Source organism: Dendropsophus ebraccatus, chromosome 8, assembly GCF_027789765.1.
Source record: "Dendropsophus ebraccatus isolate aDenEbr1 chromosome 8, aDenEbr1.pat, whole genome shotgun sequence".
Lineage (NCBI taxonomy): Eukaryota > Metazoa > Chordata > Amphibia > Anura > Hylidae > Dendropsophus > Dendropsophus ebraccatus.
In genome coordinates this window covers 4166379-4184980 of record NC_091461.1, presented here as the reverse complement: position 1 = coordinate 4184980, position 18602 = coordinate 4166379, and the positions used below count along the sequence as shown (strand labels likewise).

The following is an 18602-nucleotide window of genomic DNA, read 5'->3' as shown; positions in this document are numbered from 1 at the left end:
ACTGTGTATAATCCTTCTACTGTGACACCACTGTGTATAATCCTTCTACTGTGACATCACTGTGTGTATAATCCTTCTACTGTGACATCACTGTGTGTATAATCCTTCTACTGTGACATCACTGTGTATTATCCTTCTACTGCGACATCACTGTGTATTATCCCCCCTGTACTGTGACATCACTGTGTGTATTATCCTTCTACTGCGACATCACTGTGTATTATCCCTGTACTGTGACATCACTGTGTGTATTATCCCCCATGTACTGTGACATCACTGTGTGTATTTTCCCTGTACTGTGACATCACTGTGTGTATTATCCCTGTACTGTGACATCACTGTGTGTATTATCCCTGTACTGTGACATCACTGGGGGACTTGAGTTATTGGAGTTAATGGGGAGGGGGGGCACTGCTGGAGATTTTCCTCCTTCTCCGGGACACCAGGGTGTACGTTTTTCTGACTATAATGACAGTCGGTCCCCTTGGATTTATGGCTGCTGAATGTTAGAGGAAGATGAGTGTGAGAAATGTTCCTAGAAAGGATCTGCTGGGCATCTCCACTATTTTAGGCTGGGTTCACACTATGTATATTTGAGGCTGTATTTGGTCCTCATGTCAGGTCCTCATAGCAACCAAAACCAGGAGTGGATTGAAAACACAAAGGATCTGTTCACACAATGTTGAAATTGAGTGGATGGCCGCCATATAACAGTAAATAACGGCCATTATTTCAATACCACAGCCGTTGTTTTAAAATAACAGCAAATATTTGCCATTAAATGACGGCCATCCACTCAATTACAACATTATGTGAACATAGCCTTTCTGTGTTTTCAATCCACTCCTGGTTTTGGTTGCTATACAGCCTCACAAATACAGCCTCAAATATACATAGTGTGAACCCAGCCTTATGTTGCATGTTATAATGATGGGGGTCTCTGATACCGCTACCTCATTACATTGCGTGTTATACTGGTGGGGGTCTGGCGTGTTATACTGGTGGGGGTCCCTGGCATTGTCACCTCGTTACGTTACATGTTATACTGGTGGGGGTCTGGCGTGTTATACTGGTGGGGGTCTGGCATGTTATACTGGTGGGGGTCCCTGGCATCGTCACCTCGTTAAGTTACATGTTATACTGGTGGGGGTCTGGCGTGTTATACTGGTGGGGGTCTGGCGTGTTATACTGGTGGGGGTCCCTGGCATTGTCACCTCGTTACGTTACATGTTATACTGGTGGGGGTCTGGCGTGTTATACTGGTGGGGGTCTGGCATGTTATACTGGTGGGGGTCCCTGGCATCATCACCTCGTTAAGTTACATGTTATACTGGTGGGGGTCTCTGATACCGCTACCTCATTACATTGTGTGTTATACTGGTGGGGGTCTGGCGTGTTATACTGGTGGGATCCCTGGCATCGTCACCTCGTTACGTTACATGTTATACTGGTGGGGGTCTGTCTCCTGTCGCCCTGGTACCGCCAACTCATTACGTTGCGTGTTATACAACGTTGGGGGGGGGGGTCCGGCTATACTGGTGCTGGTCCGGCTAAGCTGGTGGGGATCCAGCTACGTTGGGGGGGGTCTGGCCATGCTGGGGGGGGTCTGGCCATGCTGGTGGGGGTCTGGCCATGCTGGTGGGGGTCTGGCCATGCTGGTGGGGGTCTGGCCATGCTGGTGGGGGTCTGGCCATGCTGGTGGGGGTCTGGCCATGCTGGTGGGGGTCTGGCCATGCTGGTGGGGGTCTGGCCATGCTGGTGGGGGTCCGGCTATGCTGGTGGGGGTCCGGCTATGCTGGTGGGGGTCCGGCTATGCTGGTGGGGGTCCGGTGTACATCAGATAATACAATGTCCGCTTGTACATCCCATGTAGCTGAGCCGTGTTTGTCACTTATTCCCTGTGTACAGATCCCCGGAACGTTTCTCGTGCTCAGGACTCGGTGATCGCTGCTCGTCTTCTGCCTCCCAGGAGTTCCCAGTCACCAGCTCCTCCCTGACCGGCAGCCAGGCCTTGTGGTGAGTCACCCGGCCAGAAGCATGGCGGAGCTTCATTATATCCCAATGTGATTACTCCGCTTATTACTCTGATAGATGGAGGAACAGAACACAACGCATCTTCTTCCTCAGATGAGATGGTAATAGAGACTCCATACTGGGACTGAGCGAGGAGGGGGGGAGGAAGGTAGATATGAGATTGATAGACAGACAGACAGATAGATAAATAGACAGATAGATAGGAGATATGTGATGTTGATACCTGCTTGTTTGTGTGGCTGGCTTTGTTCCCCAAATGTGCCGGAGGAGATGCTTGTAAAGGAGAGAAGAAATAGCTGTAGCGGTGCTTGGAGAGGAGAGGAGTTTGCCAGAGAAGCCCAACCCAATGTACCTATTTACTGTGCTGGAATCTGGAGATATCTTCAATAGTTAAGTGTTACTTGTATTTGTGTATAGACTTTGGTCTGACCACCTTCTGCCCCCTGGTATCGTCGAACCCGTCCTAGTAAAGTAGTACAAGCCCCAGCCATGGTTATCTGGGTGTAGCAAGGTGTCCAAGTCTTCCCAGTTACCTGCACTGCACAGTAGGATACGTAGACCATCTTTACAGTAGCTTTGTCCTATCAAGGCTAGTTCCTCTGTTGTCAAGATACTGCCCTGCTGTTTTCCTGGCGTGGGTCAGCGTGTTCCTTGGTTACTTCTCCCTTTGGTGTGCTTAGCACTGCATAATAGATAAAGTAGTAGTGAAAGAACGGTTGGTCTCTTGCTGCATCTGTACACTTAGGTGACTAGACTCAACTGAACTCCGTACTTTCTCCCACAGGGAGCTAACTAACTCCTCCAGGGGGTGAATGTGTGTGGAGAGTAAGGATAGGTTGAGGGAAAGAGACATCCCCTATTGGTAAGCAATATAAGAACAGACAAATATAATAAACACTGACATCTAGTGGTGAAACCTTACCTCATTCACCACTTAACCTAAAGTGAGAACTTTGTGACAGGTGCACAGAACACTAATTGTGGGACGCCACATACTCCCCCACTTGGAAAAAGCCATCCACAGCGTAGCACCTGGAGGAAAGTTAAAAGGAAGGTTAAGGCACAGCATGGGTTATAACAAATGATAACATGAATAACAATGTAAATGACAATAGAACAGTGCAGGAGGCAATAATTAAATCGTCCATAGTGCAAACTTGGTAAACTGGTTATCAGAAGTCTCTGAGAGCAAAATATGTACAATGGCAAGAAGTCCATTAGTCCATGGCTTTGTGGGGAGTCCCTAACTATCTAAACTAAGTACACTATATACAAACAATCAAGGGGATATAAAGTTCGAGGGGCCTAAATCAAGGAGCAATCTAAAGAAATACCAGGTCATGGTAGCATTGGGCGCTAGCACACGTGTTGTAGTCTTCTTAATGGCAATGAGCCTCTTTCAGCTTATGCTGGACTATTGCTTGGGCTTCTTGAATTCTTCCCTGGTGTTCCTGTACCCAGTCAGTTTGCGGTAGCGGGTTAGAAGAATCTTGCACTTGGATGCCTAAGGCCCGGTCCTTAGGTTGCTGGCCTTGTCACCTGAACATTAGGTAGAATGGGGTGTAGCCAGTGGAGCAATGAGTTGTATTATTGTAGACTTCCACTAGTTCTCCAAAGAGTTTAGGCCATTCACCTGGTTTTGGGACAGCTGCTGTTCTGAGCTTGTTGATGACCACTTGATTTAATGCGTTCACATAGTCCATTTCCTTGTGTGTGATATTCTGTGGTTCTGAGTTTCTTGCACCCATGGTACTGGCATCACTCTTGCAAGAGTTGGGACTCGAACGCTGGACCATGATTTAAAGAGGACCAATCACCTAAAAATCACTGTCCCTATTATCAAAGGAAATCTCTCCCTAAGTCTGTCTATGAAGATACAGACTGCCTGTGCAGTCTTTATCTTATCACTTTACCCAATTCTCTTGATTGCTGAACGAAGGCCGGGCGCCGCCATCTTGATGATGTCACTTTGCGTTTCACCGCTGGAATGCAAGTGACGTATTCAAGATGGCGTCGCCCGGCCTTCCAGCACCGAACAAGAGGATCAGGTAAAGTATAAGCTACAGACTGTAAAGGCAGTCTATTTATGAAGATACAGATTGCCTTTGCAGTCTGTATCTTATACTTTACCTGTTCCTCTTGTTTGCTGCAGCAAGGCCGGCGCCGCCATCTTGATTACGTCGCTTGCGTTCCACCGCTGGAACGCAAGTGACGTATTCAAGATGGCGGCGCCCGGCATCAGACTGCAACGGACAAGAGGATCAGGTAAAGTATAAGATACAGACTGCAAAGGCAATCTGTATCTTCATAAATAGACAAAATGAAGATACAGACTGCTGTTGCAGTCTGTATCTTATACTATACCTGTTCCTCTTGTTCGGCCTGGCCGCCGCCATCTTGATTACGTTACTTGCGTTCCACCACTGGAACGGAAATGACGTAATCAAGATGGCGGCGGCCGGCCTTGCTGCCGCTGTGGATGACGGGAGCTTCCTGTCTCGAGCCGGCTCTTTTGAAAAGAGCCGGCGCGAGACAGTGAATTGAAAAGTGAATAAAACAAAAACGCGGCCGAAAAAATAAATAAAAGTATTTACAAATGTTAATTAAATAAATAATTACATTGAATTAGAAAATAAAAATTTTTTAAATTTCTTCCGTGATTGGTTCTCTTTAAGAGGATGGCTTCCAGACACCCATAATGCTTAATGTAGTTGTGGTTCAGGATAATGGTCATAGTCTTGGCAGTCAAGTTATTCATGCGAATAACAACAGCCCACTTGCTGGAGTGGTCAATCATGGTGAGAGCATAGTTGTAGCCGGATCTAGTAGGGGCCAGCTTCACATTATCTAAGGCCACAAGTTCACCTGGTCTGGAGGTGCTGATAAGATGCAGGGGTGCACGGGCATCCGCCTTTCCTCTTTTGGCAAGATGGCAATCAGGGCAATTTTTCTATGACAGCCCAGACCAGTGCTTTCCAATCTTGCCCCTAAAAAAAACTAACATCCTACTCACCTAATCCAGGCTGTGTGGCTGCAGGGAGCAATTCTCCTTCTCTTCTGGCTTCATCTTTTGAGCCGAGGGGACAGGACCTCCGGCAGGCGTGATGACGTCACATCATCACTCCTGCAGGAGAGGTCACGTCCTGGCATCCCATAGGCCGCAGGTATGAATTGCCGGCGGCCTATGGGAGTGAATGTAGGAGCAGGACGCTGACAGGTCCTGCTCCTACATTCTGCTCACTTTAATGTTCCGCCCGCACTGTGATCGGGTGGAACATCAAAGTGATCGGTGCATCCCGAGAAGCTGCGCGGCCGCACCTTCTCGTCCGGATGCTTAAAGAGACAGTGCACATTTCCCACCGGGATCCCGTGGCACCCCAGTCAGGAAACGCTGGCCCAGACTAAGGCCAAGAATTCCAACTTGAAAGAACTATAGTTCTGGTTGTTTTTTTCACTACTCTTGAAGACTTCTGCTGGCATAAATGATTACTCGCTCCTTGATTTCTTGAACTTGATAGGGGACAGCTCCCAGGCCTTGATATCTTGCATTGGTATGCCCTGGTATGCCCAGGGGTCCTTCCCGGAGGGATATCTGGCTAGTCCTGGGTTTTGAGACTCTTCAATGAGGCTCCACGGGCTCTTCTTTTGCATATTCCTGACTAGAAGGTTCCACCCTTAGGGTGGGTTCATACTGAGGAATTCTCGTGGATAAACTCTGCGGAATTCCGCAGTATGTCCGCGCGCCTTTCCGCCGACTCCATAGACACCATTCTATGGGCCGACGTGCGCGCGGACATACAGCAGAATTCCGCAGAGTTTATCCACGAGAATTCCTCAGTATGAACCCACCCTAAGGGGAGACATTGGACATGGAGCTGTGAAGGGATTGGTTCTTACCCAGCAATAAACTCCTCTCTCAGAGCACACACCAGACTGAAGCTGTCTGTGGAAAGGTCATGTGACCAAACTCCAGGACATGTGACCGCTGCATGTGGCTACAGCAAAGCAGGTTTATCCCTTACAACTCCGTAATTCTTCAGTGCACGCAGTACTAACAAAGTGATGGTGTATACAAGGGACGTACGGTACCCAGACAAGAGATCCCACAGCCAGCGGAGTGTCATCTCTTATCTGCAGGTTTGATGGGGGGAGGTGTGTATATATATATCACTGAGTGTCATCTCTTATATGCAGGTTTGATGGGGGGAGGTGTATATATATATATCACTGAGTGTCATCTCTTATATGCAGGTTTGATGGGGGGAGGTGTGTGTATATATATATATATATATATGATTGAGTGTCCTCTCTTATCTGCAGGTTTGATGGGGGGAGGTGTGTATATATATATATATATATATATATATATATATATATATATATATATATATATATATAATATATGATTGAGTGTCCTCTCTTATCTGCAGGTTTGATGGGGGGAGGTGTATATATATATATATATATATATATATATATAATATATGATTGAGTGTCCTCTCTTATCTGCAGGTTTGATGGGGGATTGTTCGGATGACAGCTGGAACTGTTGTGATCACAGGAGGAATCCTAGCGACTGTGATACTACTATGTATTATAGGAGTCCTGTGCTACTGCAGACTTCAGGTGAGAGGACCCCCGACACTACACCACTTCTATTAGTCCTTGTAATATGAGGGAACCCTGAGGAGTTTTCGGGATTTCGGGATTGATAATAATAAACTAGAACAATGTGACTAATAACACAGTAAGCTGTACGGCTCATCTCTTCTATTGAGCACAATGAGTAAACATCCACAGGACAGGGAGGCAAGTAAGTGAATTTAAAGGGGTTATCCAGGATTAGAAAGAGCACAGCTACTTTCTTCCAAAAACAGCGCCACCCCTATCCCCAGGTTATGTGTGGTATTACATTTCAGGCACTCCATCCAGCCTGCCCTTATATTTTTTCCTTTCTTATATAGATATATATTTATTTATACCAGGCCGATCACATTCACTTACTGTAGATTAATCTACCACATCTGCTGGGTAAGAGTCTGCACCACATCCCCCCGACTACTGCAAGGACCACAGCCGCAGTCCTGCTGTTCAGGATGGTGGAAGTTACATCTGTCTGCTCATTATTTCTTGGTGAATGTCCCACCACAAGGGTTCACTTACATTTTCCCCTTGTATGGTGGATGTTTACTCATTGTGCTCATTAATAGGTATAGGTATTATTTGCCCCTGGTATACGCCACAAAAAAGGAGCAGGCTGTATGAAGAGGCGCGCACCTCTTAGCATACTCATACGCCAGTCTTGATAAATGTCCCCCGAAGTGTGTGTGTGTTATTAGTTATGTTGTTTTTGTCTATGATTGGGACTTGAACAATCAGATCACATTGTATCAGCGATCAGGGAATTGATTTACTTTTCCCCCCTGCACTGTGGTTGTTTACTCAGTAATATAACTGAATATTTGTTACTTGGTAAAGTATTCTGTATACAATTATGATCACATGACTGACTGTTATAATTTCCCCGTATATTATATAGTATTACTGCTGTAAGAAAGACGACCTGAATGGGGAGGGCGAGGAGGATTCCGGTCACCGGCCTCACTCACACTTTCCTTGCCATGACTGCTCCTCATCCCACCTGGATGGAGTGTTCCCTCCGTATACGGCTCCAGCCTACTCCCCCTATGGCTCCCCATACATCATACGGACTGCAGACACCATGTGCAATGGACGGGAGAGGGAATGCTACACTCCCACTCACTATGCAGAAGCTGGACCCCTTCTTGTGATGGGGGGGACTCCTAGTCTCTCCAGAGGGCTGCAGGCTCTCAGTACCCAGGTATGAACTGGAATCCACCAACACAACATCCAGCGTCTCCATGTTCTAACATTGCCAAGGATTTTACTCCACCTCCCGGGATCCACGCAGGCCGGCCATTTTTATAGGCGTCTACATAACACGGCGGGACAGAGGGACAACATTACATGGCCATTCCCACCGACCACCGAGACTGTGGAGAACAATGGCCAATGGCACTGGACGGATCACTTGGATTTCTCTACCAGCTCCGGTTAATTTATTTTTTCAAGGAAAAAAGAAAAGATATAAAGTTTATGGGGTTTATAACTGTAATTGGGGTGGGATTATATTATGGGATATTATATAGTCTTTATATGTGGGTGGTGGAGGTCGTAGGTCAGAGTAAGGCTGGCCGTACACCTCAGACAGCCGACAATTCCCTCTGAGCCCCAAACACATGGACACTCAGCAACTTCTGTGGCAAAATCCAATGTCCCCATCCTCCTCTCCCCGAAATCTGGGGGGGGGGGGGGGGGGTTGAGCCAAGAGGTCTCCATACGCATTATATGATCAGCCAGTACCACCATAATTTTAGTTGTTAGTCCATCCATGTTGTGTTGGATTTGTTGCACAACAGACACCATTGACCTCCGATGGACTCCACCAAATCAGGTCTATCAGGTTCCATCACGATGTCTGATGTAGCTCTGCGCTGTTTTTTCCTGCCAGATGTGATGGAATGAGTGATGGACGCCCGTGATGTGAACACAGCCTTACAAATAGGGAGATTAACAAAGGGTTTCCCATATGAAGACTTCACCAGCCCCGAACAGCAACCGTACAGTATAGATGTAGCCAGTCAATATCACTTCTCAGACGATCATGGTAAATTCATTTCACAACCTTCATCCATCACAAGTCGGTCCATTACAAGTCGGTCCATCACAAGTCGTGTTGAGTGGAGTTGCTGAACTGTTCAGATTGGCCAACATTGTCCAATCCAAGCAGTTCAGCCACTCCGCTCAACACTAATCACAAGGTTTCTGTGATGTCACAAATCAAATACTAAACTATCCAATCATTTTGTTGGAAATATTATATATTATATATTAGATGGTGACCAGTGATACAGGATGCCCAGAGTTAGGATACATTCACATGTACCGCGTCTGATGCAGACTTTATTATTGACCTCAATGGGTCAATGTAACACACATTTAACATACACGTACTGGTCGTATAACACCCACGTACTGGTCGTATAACACACCCGTACTGGTCGTATAACACACCCGTACTGGTCGTATAACACACCCGTACTGGTCGTATAACACACCCGTACTGGTCGTATAACACACCCGTACTGGTCGTATAACACACACGTACTGGTCGTATAACACACACGTACTGGTCGTATAACACACACGTACTGGTCGTATAACACACACGTACTGGTCGTATAACACACACGTACTGGTCGTATAACACACACGTACTGGTCGTATAACACACACGTACTGGTCGTATAACACACACGTACTGGTCGTATAACACACACGTACTGGTCGTATAACACACACGTACTGGTCGTATAACACACACGTACTGGTCGTATAACACACATATACTGGTCGTATAACACACGTCAATGTAACACACATTTAACATACACGTACTGGTCGTATAACACACGTACTGGTCGTATAACACACCCGTACTGGTCGTATAACACACATATACTGGTCGTATAACATACGTACTGGTCGTATAACACACGTACTGGTCGTGTTTGCAGTTGATAGATCACATATTCTCATCATATCTGATGTCCTCTTTGTGGATACAATGGCGCGGACTCACGAAATGATCACTGAATAACGCTCCACGCTGCCGGGGACTCGTTTTACCTCTCAGAATATTTTGCAGGAGAAAAGAAAAACTTTATTACAAATCTATTTAAAAAAAAATCTTCAAAATGTTAAAATAATAACTAATGTAAATCTACTGGATTTGTTTTATTGTAATTTCCAATAAAGTTACACAATTTTCTTAATTCCATTTGTATTAATGAGGGTGAAGTCTGGATGTGGTGTTGAAGTTACTCTCGTAGGCTCTGACACTCTCTGACACTCATGTAGGCTCTGACACTCTCGTAGGATCTGACACTCTCGTAGGCTCTGATAAGCTCTGACACTCTCGTAAGCTCTGACACTCTTGTAGGCTCTGACACTCTCGTAGGCTGACACTCTAGTAGGCTCCAACACTCTTGTAGGCTCTTACACTCTCAGAGGCTATGACATTGTACACATCTTGACAATGGTTCCTGACTAGTGCTGACCGGAGTTGCCGAATTTTTCAGGTTTGGCAACTTTCTGCGAACCGGAACATTCGGCACTTGATTCCCTGCGTCTGGAGTTGTTGGATGCTGCCCGGAAAACATGGATACAGACTATGGCCTATAAATAAATAATAATAATGGCCTATGGCTGTATCCGTGTTTTTCTGGCAGCCCCAGACATCCAACTTCTCCAGACACCGGAAGTCAAATGCTGAATGTTCAGTTTCGGAGAGCTGGCTGAACCCCAGTTTACTAACTCTGCTCCACACTATTAGTGACATAGGGAACTTCTTCTTGGACAAATTTGCTGGATCGTAGAAATGCCGGATTATAGGAAGGGTACATAGAGGACCTAGGTCACCTCCACCACCCACCCTTCTGCCAGTCTATTGGGACAGTCGGCCTTCAGCACCAATCGCCTTTTAGACCTGGAAGTCACTATTTGAAAGAGATGTAGAGGTGACAACTGGAGACCTCTCATATACAGTATGTAACTCCACTGGAGGTCTTAGCTCTAGAGGTAGCATGGTGGCAATTGTATGAGACGGGAGACTATATTGTATGAGACGGGAGACTATATTGTATGAGACGGGAGACCAAATTGTATGAGGTGGGAGACCATATTGTATGAGGTGGGAGACTATATTGTAAGAGGTGGGAGACTATACTGTATAAGGGGGGAGACCATATTGTATGAGGTGGGAGACTATACTGTATAAGGGGGGAGACCATATTGTATGAGGTGGGAGACTATACTGTATGAGGGGGAGACTATACTGTATGAGGGGGGGACCATATTGTATGAGGCAGGAGACTATACTGTATGAGGGGGGAGACCATATTGTATGAGGTGGGAGACTATACTGTATGAGGTGGGAGACTATACTGTATAAGGGGGGAGACCATATTGTATGAGGTGGGAGACTATACTGTATGAGGGGGGAGACCATATTGTATGAGGTGGGAGACTATACTGTATGAGGTGGGAGACTATACTGTATAAGGGGGGAGACTATACTGTATGAGGTGGGAGACTATACTGTATAAGGGGGGAGACTATACTGTATGAGGTGGGAGACTATACTGTATGAGGGGGAGACCATATTGTATGAGGTGGGAGACTATACTGTATGAGGGGGGAGACCATATTGTATGAGGTGGGAGACTATACTGTATGAGGTGGGAGACTATACTGTATGAGGGGGGAGACCATATTGTATGAGGTGGGAGACTATACTGTATGAGGGGGGAGACCATACTGTATGAGGGGGGAGACCATATTGTATGAGGTGGGAGACTATACTGTATGAGGTGGGAGACTATACTGTATGAGGTGGGAGACTATACTGTATAAGGGGGGAGACTATACTGTATGAGGTGGGAGACTATACTGTATAAGGGGGGAGACTATACTGTATGAGGTGGGAGACCATATTGTATGAGGTGGGAGACTATACTGTATGAGGTGGGAGACTATACTGTATGAGGGGGGAGACTATACTGTATGAGGGGGGGACCATATTGTATGAGGTGGGAGACTATACTGTATGAGGTGGGAGACTATACTGTATGAGGTGAGATACTATACTGTATGAGGGGGAGACTATATTGGACTCCTGGTGTCTGGAGACGTTAGATGCCGCCTTATGGCTGTGTATGGCTGTGTCCATGGTTTCCAGGACTTACTACAGTGGCATCCAACTTCTCCACTTATCAGGAGTCAAAAGCTGAGGGTTCGGATTCAGAGAACATTGCTGAACCTAGTTAAGTGCCCTCCCCCCCTCCTCTCCTACCCGACCGGCTGAGGGAACCATGTGACACGGGCGACATACAACCTTCCTGTCCAGTGTGTGGCCGTCTCTCTGCACTAGAGATGAGTGAACCGGGTTCGGTATTTGATTAGTGGCAGCTCTAAGGTTGTCTGGAAAACATGGGAACAGCCAATGACTATATCCATGTTTTCCACATAGCCTTAGGGCTTTATCCAACTTCCGCAGCCACCGCTAATCAAATGCCGAAAGTTCGGGTTTGGATGGACTCCAGCATGCTCCAGGTTCGCTCATCTCTACTCTGCACCCCATGATGGATGCTTTATAGGGGGGATTGCTCTGGGGTCCCTGATGCAATAGCTGTATAACATTGTTTATGGATCCACCATATATCGGGCTGAAAAAATAAAAAAAATAAACCAAGAAGCGAGTGTGGACCTTTGGTTTGTTTCTTTTATTAGAATAATAAAATACATCTCTTACAGCAATTGTCATTACAGCAGGAGCCATTGTCTCGAAAATACACAATAAGATTCTGCCATGGGCGACACCACAGGATGACGTTGGAGCCAAGAGACGTTGTTCTCATGGTAGTCATGGCCTCTGTTCCAGATTTGTAGATGCTCCGTCTGCATACCAGCCGCGTCTCCCATGTTGCTGAGGACGGGATGAAGGCCTATGGGTAAAAAATGGAGAACTCCGGGACTTTCCTAGTAAAGGGGTTTCCCACAGGATAGCCGCTATGTGTCTGACCGCTGGGACCTTCACCAGTCATGAGAACAGGGACAGCACATCCATTCAATGACCACTCCATTCACTCAGGAGTACTTGGGTTTCTTGTGATGGGAGGGGGTCCTAGTGGTCAGACACTTGTCACTTATCCTGTGGACAGGTCATACGTTCTTCTTTTGTACGGCATGGCCAGGACCTGTGTCGATAACGGTGCGTGGCTCTGGTATCAAAAAGCGCCATTATGGTGAAATGGTGGAACAAGGAGTGAGTCTATGCTTTCCATTCCCACCAATTATAAAAATATTCCCCCCCCCCGCCATATAACCATATACAGCTGTATACATGTTTTTCAGGGCCTCCTAGGGCGGCATTCAACTTTTTTTAGTCCTGGAAAACATGGATATAGCCATAGGCAGCCATAGGGCCACATTAAACTTCTTTAGCCACCGTGTCCAGAGCAACGTTCTCCGAACCCGAACGCTCACCATTTGACTCCTAGCTGGAAAACATGGATATAGCCATAGGCAGCTATAGGGCCACATCTAACTTCTCCAGCTACCATGTCCAAAGCAACATTCTCCGAACCCGAACGCTCACCATTTGACTCCTAGGTGGCTGGAGAAGTTAGAAGCCATGCTACGAAGTTCTGGAAAACATGGATATAGCCATAGCCTTTACTTGCAGTCCTAGGGTGGCATCCCACTTTTCTAGGCATCCAGAGTCAAATGCGCAGCGTTCCGTTTTGCAGAATATTGCTGAAACTGGACAGTTCGTCAAGTTTGCTCAACACTAATGGGGATTCAGCTCTTTCGATAGGTTGCCATACAGTTGATTCATTCAGTCTTGTCAACTAGGATACGGGAATAAGAATCCTCTGGAGGTAACAAACCTCACCCCTGAGATAAAAAGGAAAGAACCTATATATTTCCATGTGCCACCGGGAAAAATTGGGACACCATCAGATGGTCGCGCAGCCCCGGGTTTGGTCGCAGTTATTCTGTATATAACCTGCTGCACAATCCAATCTTCTGTTTATTAGCATTGAGGGAACTTGCCGAATTGTTTAGGTTTGGCAACATTCTCCGAATACTCGGCAATTAACTTCCGGTGTCTGGAGAACTAGGATGCCACTCTAGGGCTGCCATGAATTCCAGGACTCCCTAAGGCTGAATCCAATTTCTCCAGACGCCGGGATTTAAATTCCGAGCTTTTGGGTTTCGAGAACATTGCCAAACCTGAACAATTCGGCACGTTCGCTCAACACTACTGATCATTCTTCCATGGTGGAACGTGAAGGACTGCTGATCACTGATCTCTATACTATCAGAGAACAAATGAGGAGGAACCAAGTATGTGCCGGAGTCCTATGTGACCCCATAGGGCCTGGTCATTTTTAGTGTCTGTCCCCCCCACATCAGCTAGGGGTGGTGACGACTCTCTGTGCCCGCTCTTACCTATAATGCCCATAGTATTCTGCAATAAAAACCACCAATGTAAATACAGTATATTTCCTATAAAATAGCACCTTCAATGTGAGACACTGGACTGGCATGGGCGATCTGTCAGTCTTAGGAGCTCCTGCCCGGCTCGGGAGAGGTGACCATACACAGATATGGAAGATCTAGTGCAATGGAGGCGCCTTACTCACACAACAGCAGGGTGACGACTCCGCACCATAAAACTTTGGTAAAACGTAGAGGTAACGAGATGACTCCTGCCGGATGCACCAAGTGCTACCACCTAACGCACCTCCAAGGTACACCGGCAGGGTTATCCTCACAGAGGCACCCGGCAGGGTTACCACCACAGAGGCACCCGGCAGGGTTACCACCACAGAGGCACCCGGCAGGGTTATCACCACAGAGGCACCCGGTATGGTTACCACCACAGAGGCACCCGGCAGGGTTATCCCCATAGAGGCACCCGGCAGGGTTACCACCACAGAGGCACCCGGCAGGGTTATCCCAATAGAGGCACCCAGCATGGTTATTACCACAGAGGCACCCGGCAGGGTTATCCCCATAGAGGCACCCGGCAGGGTTATCCCCACAGAGGCACCCGGCAGGGTTATCCCCATAGAGGCACCCGGTATGGTTACCACCACAGAGGCACCCGGCAGGGTTATCCCCATAGAGGCACCCGGCAGGGTTATCCCCATAGAGGCACCCGGCAGAGTTATCCCCATAGAGGCACCCGGTATGGTTACCACCACAGAGGCACCCGGCAGGGTTATCCCCATAGAGGCACCCGGCATGGTTATTACAACAGAGGCACCCGGCAGGGTTATTTCCACAGAGGCACCCGGCATCATCCACAGAATTCACAATGTAAGGGAGGAGGGGGTGATGGAGCCGCGGTCAGGAGGCCTTCCCCCCGCAGGCTCGGCAGCACGCCGTCCGGTAATACCAGTGTGAGCACAGCTTCAGCTTCAGCACCAGGGAGCAGTTGGCTGTCGCCTTGTCTTCACAGCTTTCATCTGGAGGGAGACAAGAACCTTCATGACGATTACCATTACAGAGAGACAAATCCATTCACCCGTAAACATGCCGAAAATAGTGACTGTACCACCAGGCCCAGGCTGAAGCACTGGAGGTGGCTGACCCACCCTTAGTGGGAGGAAATTCTAGCCCCTCTATAATAGGGTTCCATTGGTTCTAATGGAGTCACGTCATGGAGGGGCTGGGGTTTCTTCCCATTGGGGGTGGGTCGGCCGCCTCCAGTGCTTCAGCCTGGGCCTGGTGGTACAGTCACTTTAAGGGTAGCTTCACACGTACCGACTCGCAGCTAGGTCCTGGCAGATCACTTTCACTACATACACACAGCGGTCTGAATGACCGCTGCGTGTATGTAATTCTGCCGGCCGCTTAACCCCTTCAGCTGCCGCCCGGCTCCCGCTCTGTATACATTACCTGTCCTCGCTGCGCGGGGTCCCAGCGTACTGCTCTCCTGCCCGGCCAATCAGTGTGTTGCCCTGCCACAGCCACTGATTGGCCGGGAGAGCAGTACGCCGGGACCCAGTGCAGCGAGGACAGGTAATGTATACAGAGCGGGAGCCGGGCGGCAGCTGAAGGGGTTAAGCGGCCGGCAGAATTACATACACGCAGCGGTCATTCAGACCGCTGTGTGTATCTAGTGAAAGTGATCTGCCAGGACCTAGCCAACTGGCAGCGTTATTAACGGAACGTGTGAAGCTACCCTAAAGAGACATTCACCGCACAAGCCGGGGGCCTCCTGGACTACTGTGTGTAGTTACTGAGAATGAATGTGTGTTCCCTCCTGTTTCGGTCCTCGCGAACCTTTCTCAAACCATGGGGTCTCTGTAGTGTCCGACCTGGCCGACCCTGACACTTCCTACGGAGACCCCACAGCTTGAACAATAGGATTTATGGTCTCATCCTGTCTATTTATACTTAACTGTGGTTGGAACAAAGGAATTATTCACACTGCAATAAAAAAGAATTCTTCACTTGAGTTATTCAAGAGTGCCGTGGTTCATTCTCTCAGCATCTATCGGTGGTAGAAGAACCATTTACCACAGAGCACCTGATCCGGAGAGAGGTGTGCAGTTCAGTACTATGTGTAGTGTCATCCGCCACATGGTACACCCCCCACTGATCATCTGTATGGTAGAACCATAATGCTCCTGAGCAGACGTTCCTCAGAGGTCACAGGACTGGCCACATATCGCTATGTCAGGATAGTGTCGGAGGAGATTGGAGAGTCTCGGTGATCGCAGGACGTCGTGATTGTATAGAGGACTTTATTTTCTTTAATTTCTCTTCTGGGATTGGGGGATCCATACAGATTATGGGGACTAAAACAGTCACCAGCTATCACCCCTCCAAAAAGGTCTCCCCCTGCCCTACCTAGGTGGATTTGAGGACGAACTGTGAACAGAGGCCTGCTCCTCACTCTCATAGTGTCTGGATCCAGGCCTGCTCCTCACTCTCATAGTGTCTGGATCCAGGCCTGCTCCTCGCTCTCATAGTGTCTGGATCCAGGCCTGCTCCTCGCTCTCATAGTGTCTGGATCCAGGCCTGCTCCTCGCTCTCATAGTGTCTGGATCCAGGCCTGCTCCTCGCTCTCATAGTGTCTGGATGCAGGCCTGCTCCTTGCTCTCATAGTGTCTGGATCCAGGCCTGCTCCTCGCTCTCATAGTGTCTGGATGCAGGCCTGCTCCTCGCTCTCATAGTGTCTGGATCCAGGCCTGCTCCTCGCTCTCATAGTATCTGGATCCTGGCCTGCTCCTAACTCTCATAGTGTCTGGATCCAGGCCTGCTCCTCGCTCTCATAGTGTCTGGATCCAGGCCTGCTCCTCGCTCTCATAGTGTCTGGATCCAGGCCTGCTCCTCACTATCATAGTGTCTGGATCCAGGCCTGCTCCTCGCTCTCATAGTGTCTGGATCCAGGCCTGCTCCTCACTCTCATAGTGTCTGGATCCAGGCCTGCTCCTCACTCTCATAGTGTCTGGATCCAGGCCTGCTCCTCGCTCTCATAGTGTCTAGATCCAGGCCTGCTCCTCGCTCTCATAGTGTCTAGATCCAGGCCTGCTCCTCAGTCTCATAGTGTCTGGATCCAGGCCTGCTCCTCAGTCTCATAGTGTCTGGATCCAGGCCTGCTCCTCGCTCTCATAGTGTCTGGATCCAGGTCTTCTCCTCACTCTCATAGTGTCTGGATCCAGGCCTGCTCCTCGCTCTAATAGTGCCTGGATCCAGGTCTTCTCCTCACTCTCATAGTGTCTGGATCCAGGCCTGCTCCTCACTCTCATAGTGTCTGGATCCAGGCCTGCTCCTCACTCTCATAGTGTCTGGATCCAGGCCTGCTCCTCAGTCTCATAGTGTCTGGATCCAGGCCTGCTCCTCAGTCTCATAGTGTCTGGATCCAGGCCTGCTCCTCGCTCTCATAGTGTCTGGATCCAGGTCTTCTCCTCACTCTCATAGTGTCTGGATCCAGGCCTGCTCCTCGCTCTAATAGTGCCTGGATCCAGGTCTTCTCCTCACTCTCATAGTGTCTGGATCCAGGCCTGCTCCTCACTCTCATAGTGTCTGGATCCAGGCCTGCTCCTCACTCTCATAGTGTCTGGATCCAGGCCTGCTCCTCGCTCTCATAGTGTCTGGATCCAGGCCTGCTCCTCGCTCTCATAGTGTCTGGATCCAGGCCTGCTCCTCGCTCTCATAGTGTCTGGATCCAGGCCTGCTCCTCGCTCTCATAGTGTCTGGATCCAGGCCTGCTCCTCGCTCTCATAGTGTCTGGATCCAGGCCTGCTCCTCGCTCTCATAGTGTCTGGATCCAGGCCTGCTCCTCGCTCTCATAGTGTCTGGATCCAGGCCTGCTCCTCGCTCTCATAGTGTCTGGATCCAGGCCTGCTCCTCGCTCTCATAGTGTCTGGATCCAGGCCTGCTCCTCGCTCTCATAGTGTCTGGATCCAGGCCTGCTCCTCGCTCTCATAGTATCTGGATCCAGGTCTGCTCCTCGCTCTCATAGTATCTGGATCCAGGTCTGTTCCTCGCGCTCATAGTATCCGGATCCAGGTCTTCTCCTCACTCTCATAGTGTCTGGATCCAGGCCTGCTCCTCACTCTCATAGTGTCTGGATCCAGGCCTGCTCCTCGCTCTCATAGTGTCTGGATCCAGGCCTGCTCCTCGCTCTCATAGTGTCTGGATCCAGGCCTGCTCCTCTCTCTCATAGTATCTGGATCCAGGCCTGCTCCTCACTATCATAGTGTCTGGATCCAGGCCTGCTCCTAACTCTCATAGTGTCTGGATCCAGGCCTGCTCCTCGCTCTCATAGTGTCTGGATCCAGGCCTGCTCCACTCTCACTGCCCCCCAGCAGCACAGGAGGCAGCGACCGCACTCTGACTCACTTCCTGCCCTCAGCATCTCCTGTCACCTCCTACTGAACTCACAGCAGCGCCCTCTAGTGTCA

The 18602-nt window shown here is 48.7% G+C and overlaps 1 protein-coding gene and 1 long non-coding RNA gene across 3 annotated transcripts in view; one reads left to right on the top strand and one right to left on the bottom strand.

The window, feature by feature from the left end:
- The first annotated feature begins 1911 nt into the window (after positions 1-1911).
- LOC138798372 (uncharacterized) lies at positions 1912-10097 on the top strand. Its single transcript, XR_011364067.1, has 3 exons — positions 1912-2016; positions 6547-6660; positions 7574-10097. It is a non-coding gene; the product is annotated as an uncharacterized lncRNA (long non-coding RNA).
- A 2296-nt stretch (positions 10098-12393) lies between these two features.
- Positions 12394-18602, bottom strand: part of LOC138798989 (ADAMTS-like protein 2) — a 60337-nt gene continuing 54128 nt past the window's right edge. For both annotated transcript variants that reach the window (XM_069979646.1, XM_069979647.1), the window contains exon 16: positions 12394-15152. In XM_069979646.1, coding sequence (XP_069835747.1) covers positions 15034-15152 — 119 coding nt within the window. In that variant the 3' untranslated portion in view covers positions 12394-15033. The remainder of the gene's footprint in view (positions 15153-18602) is intronic.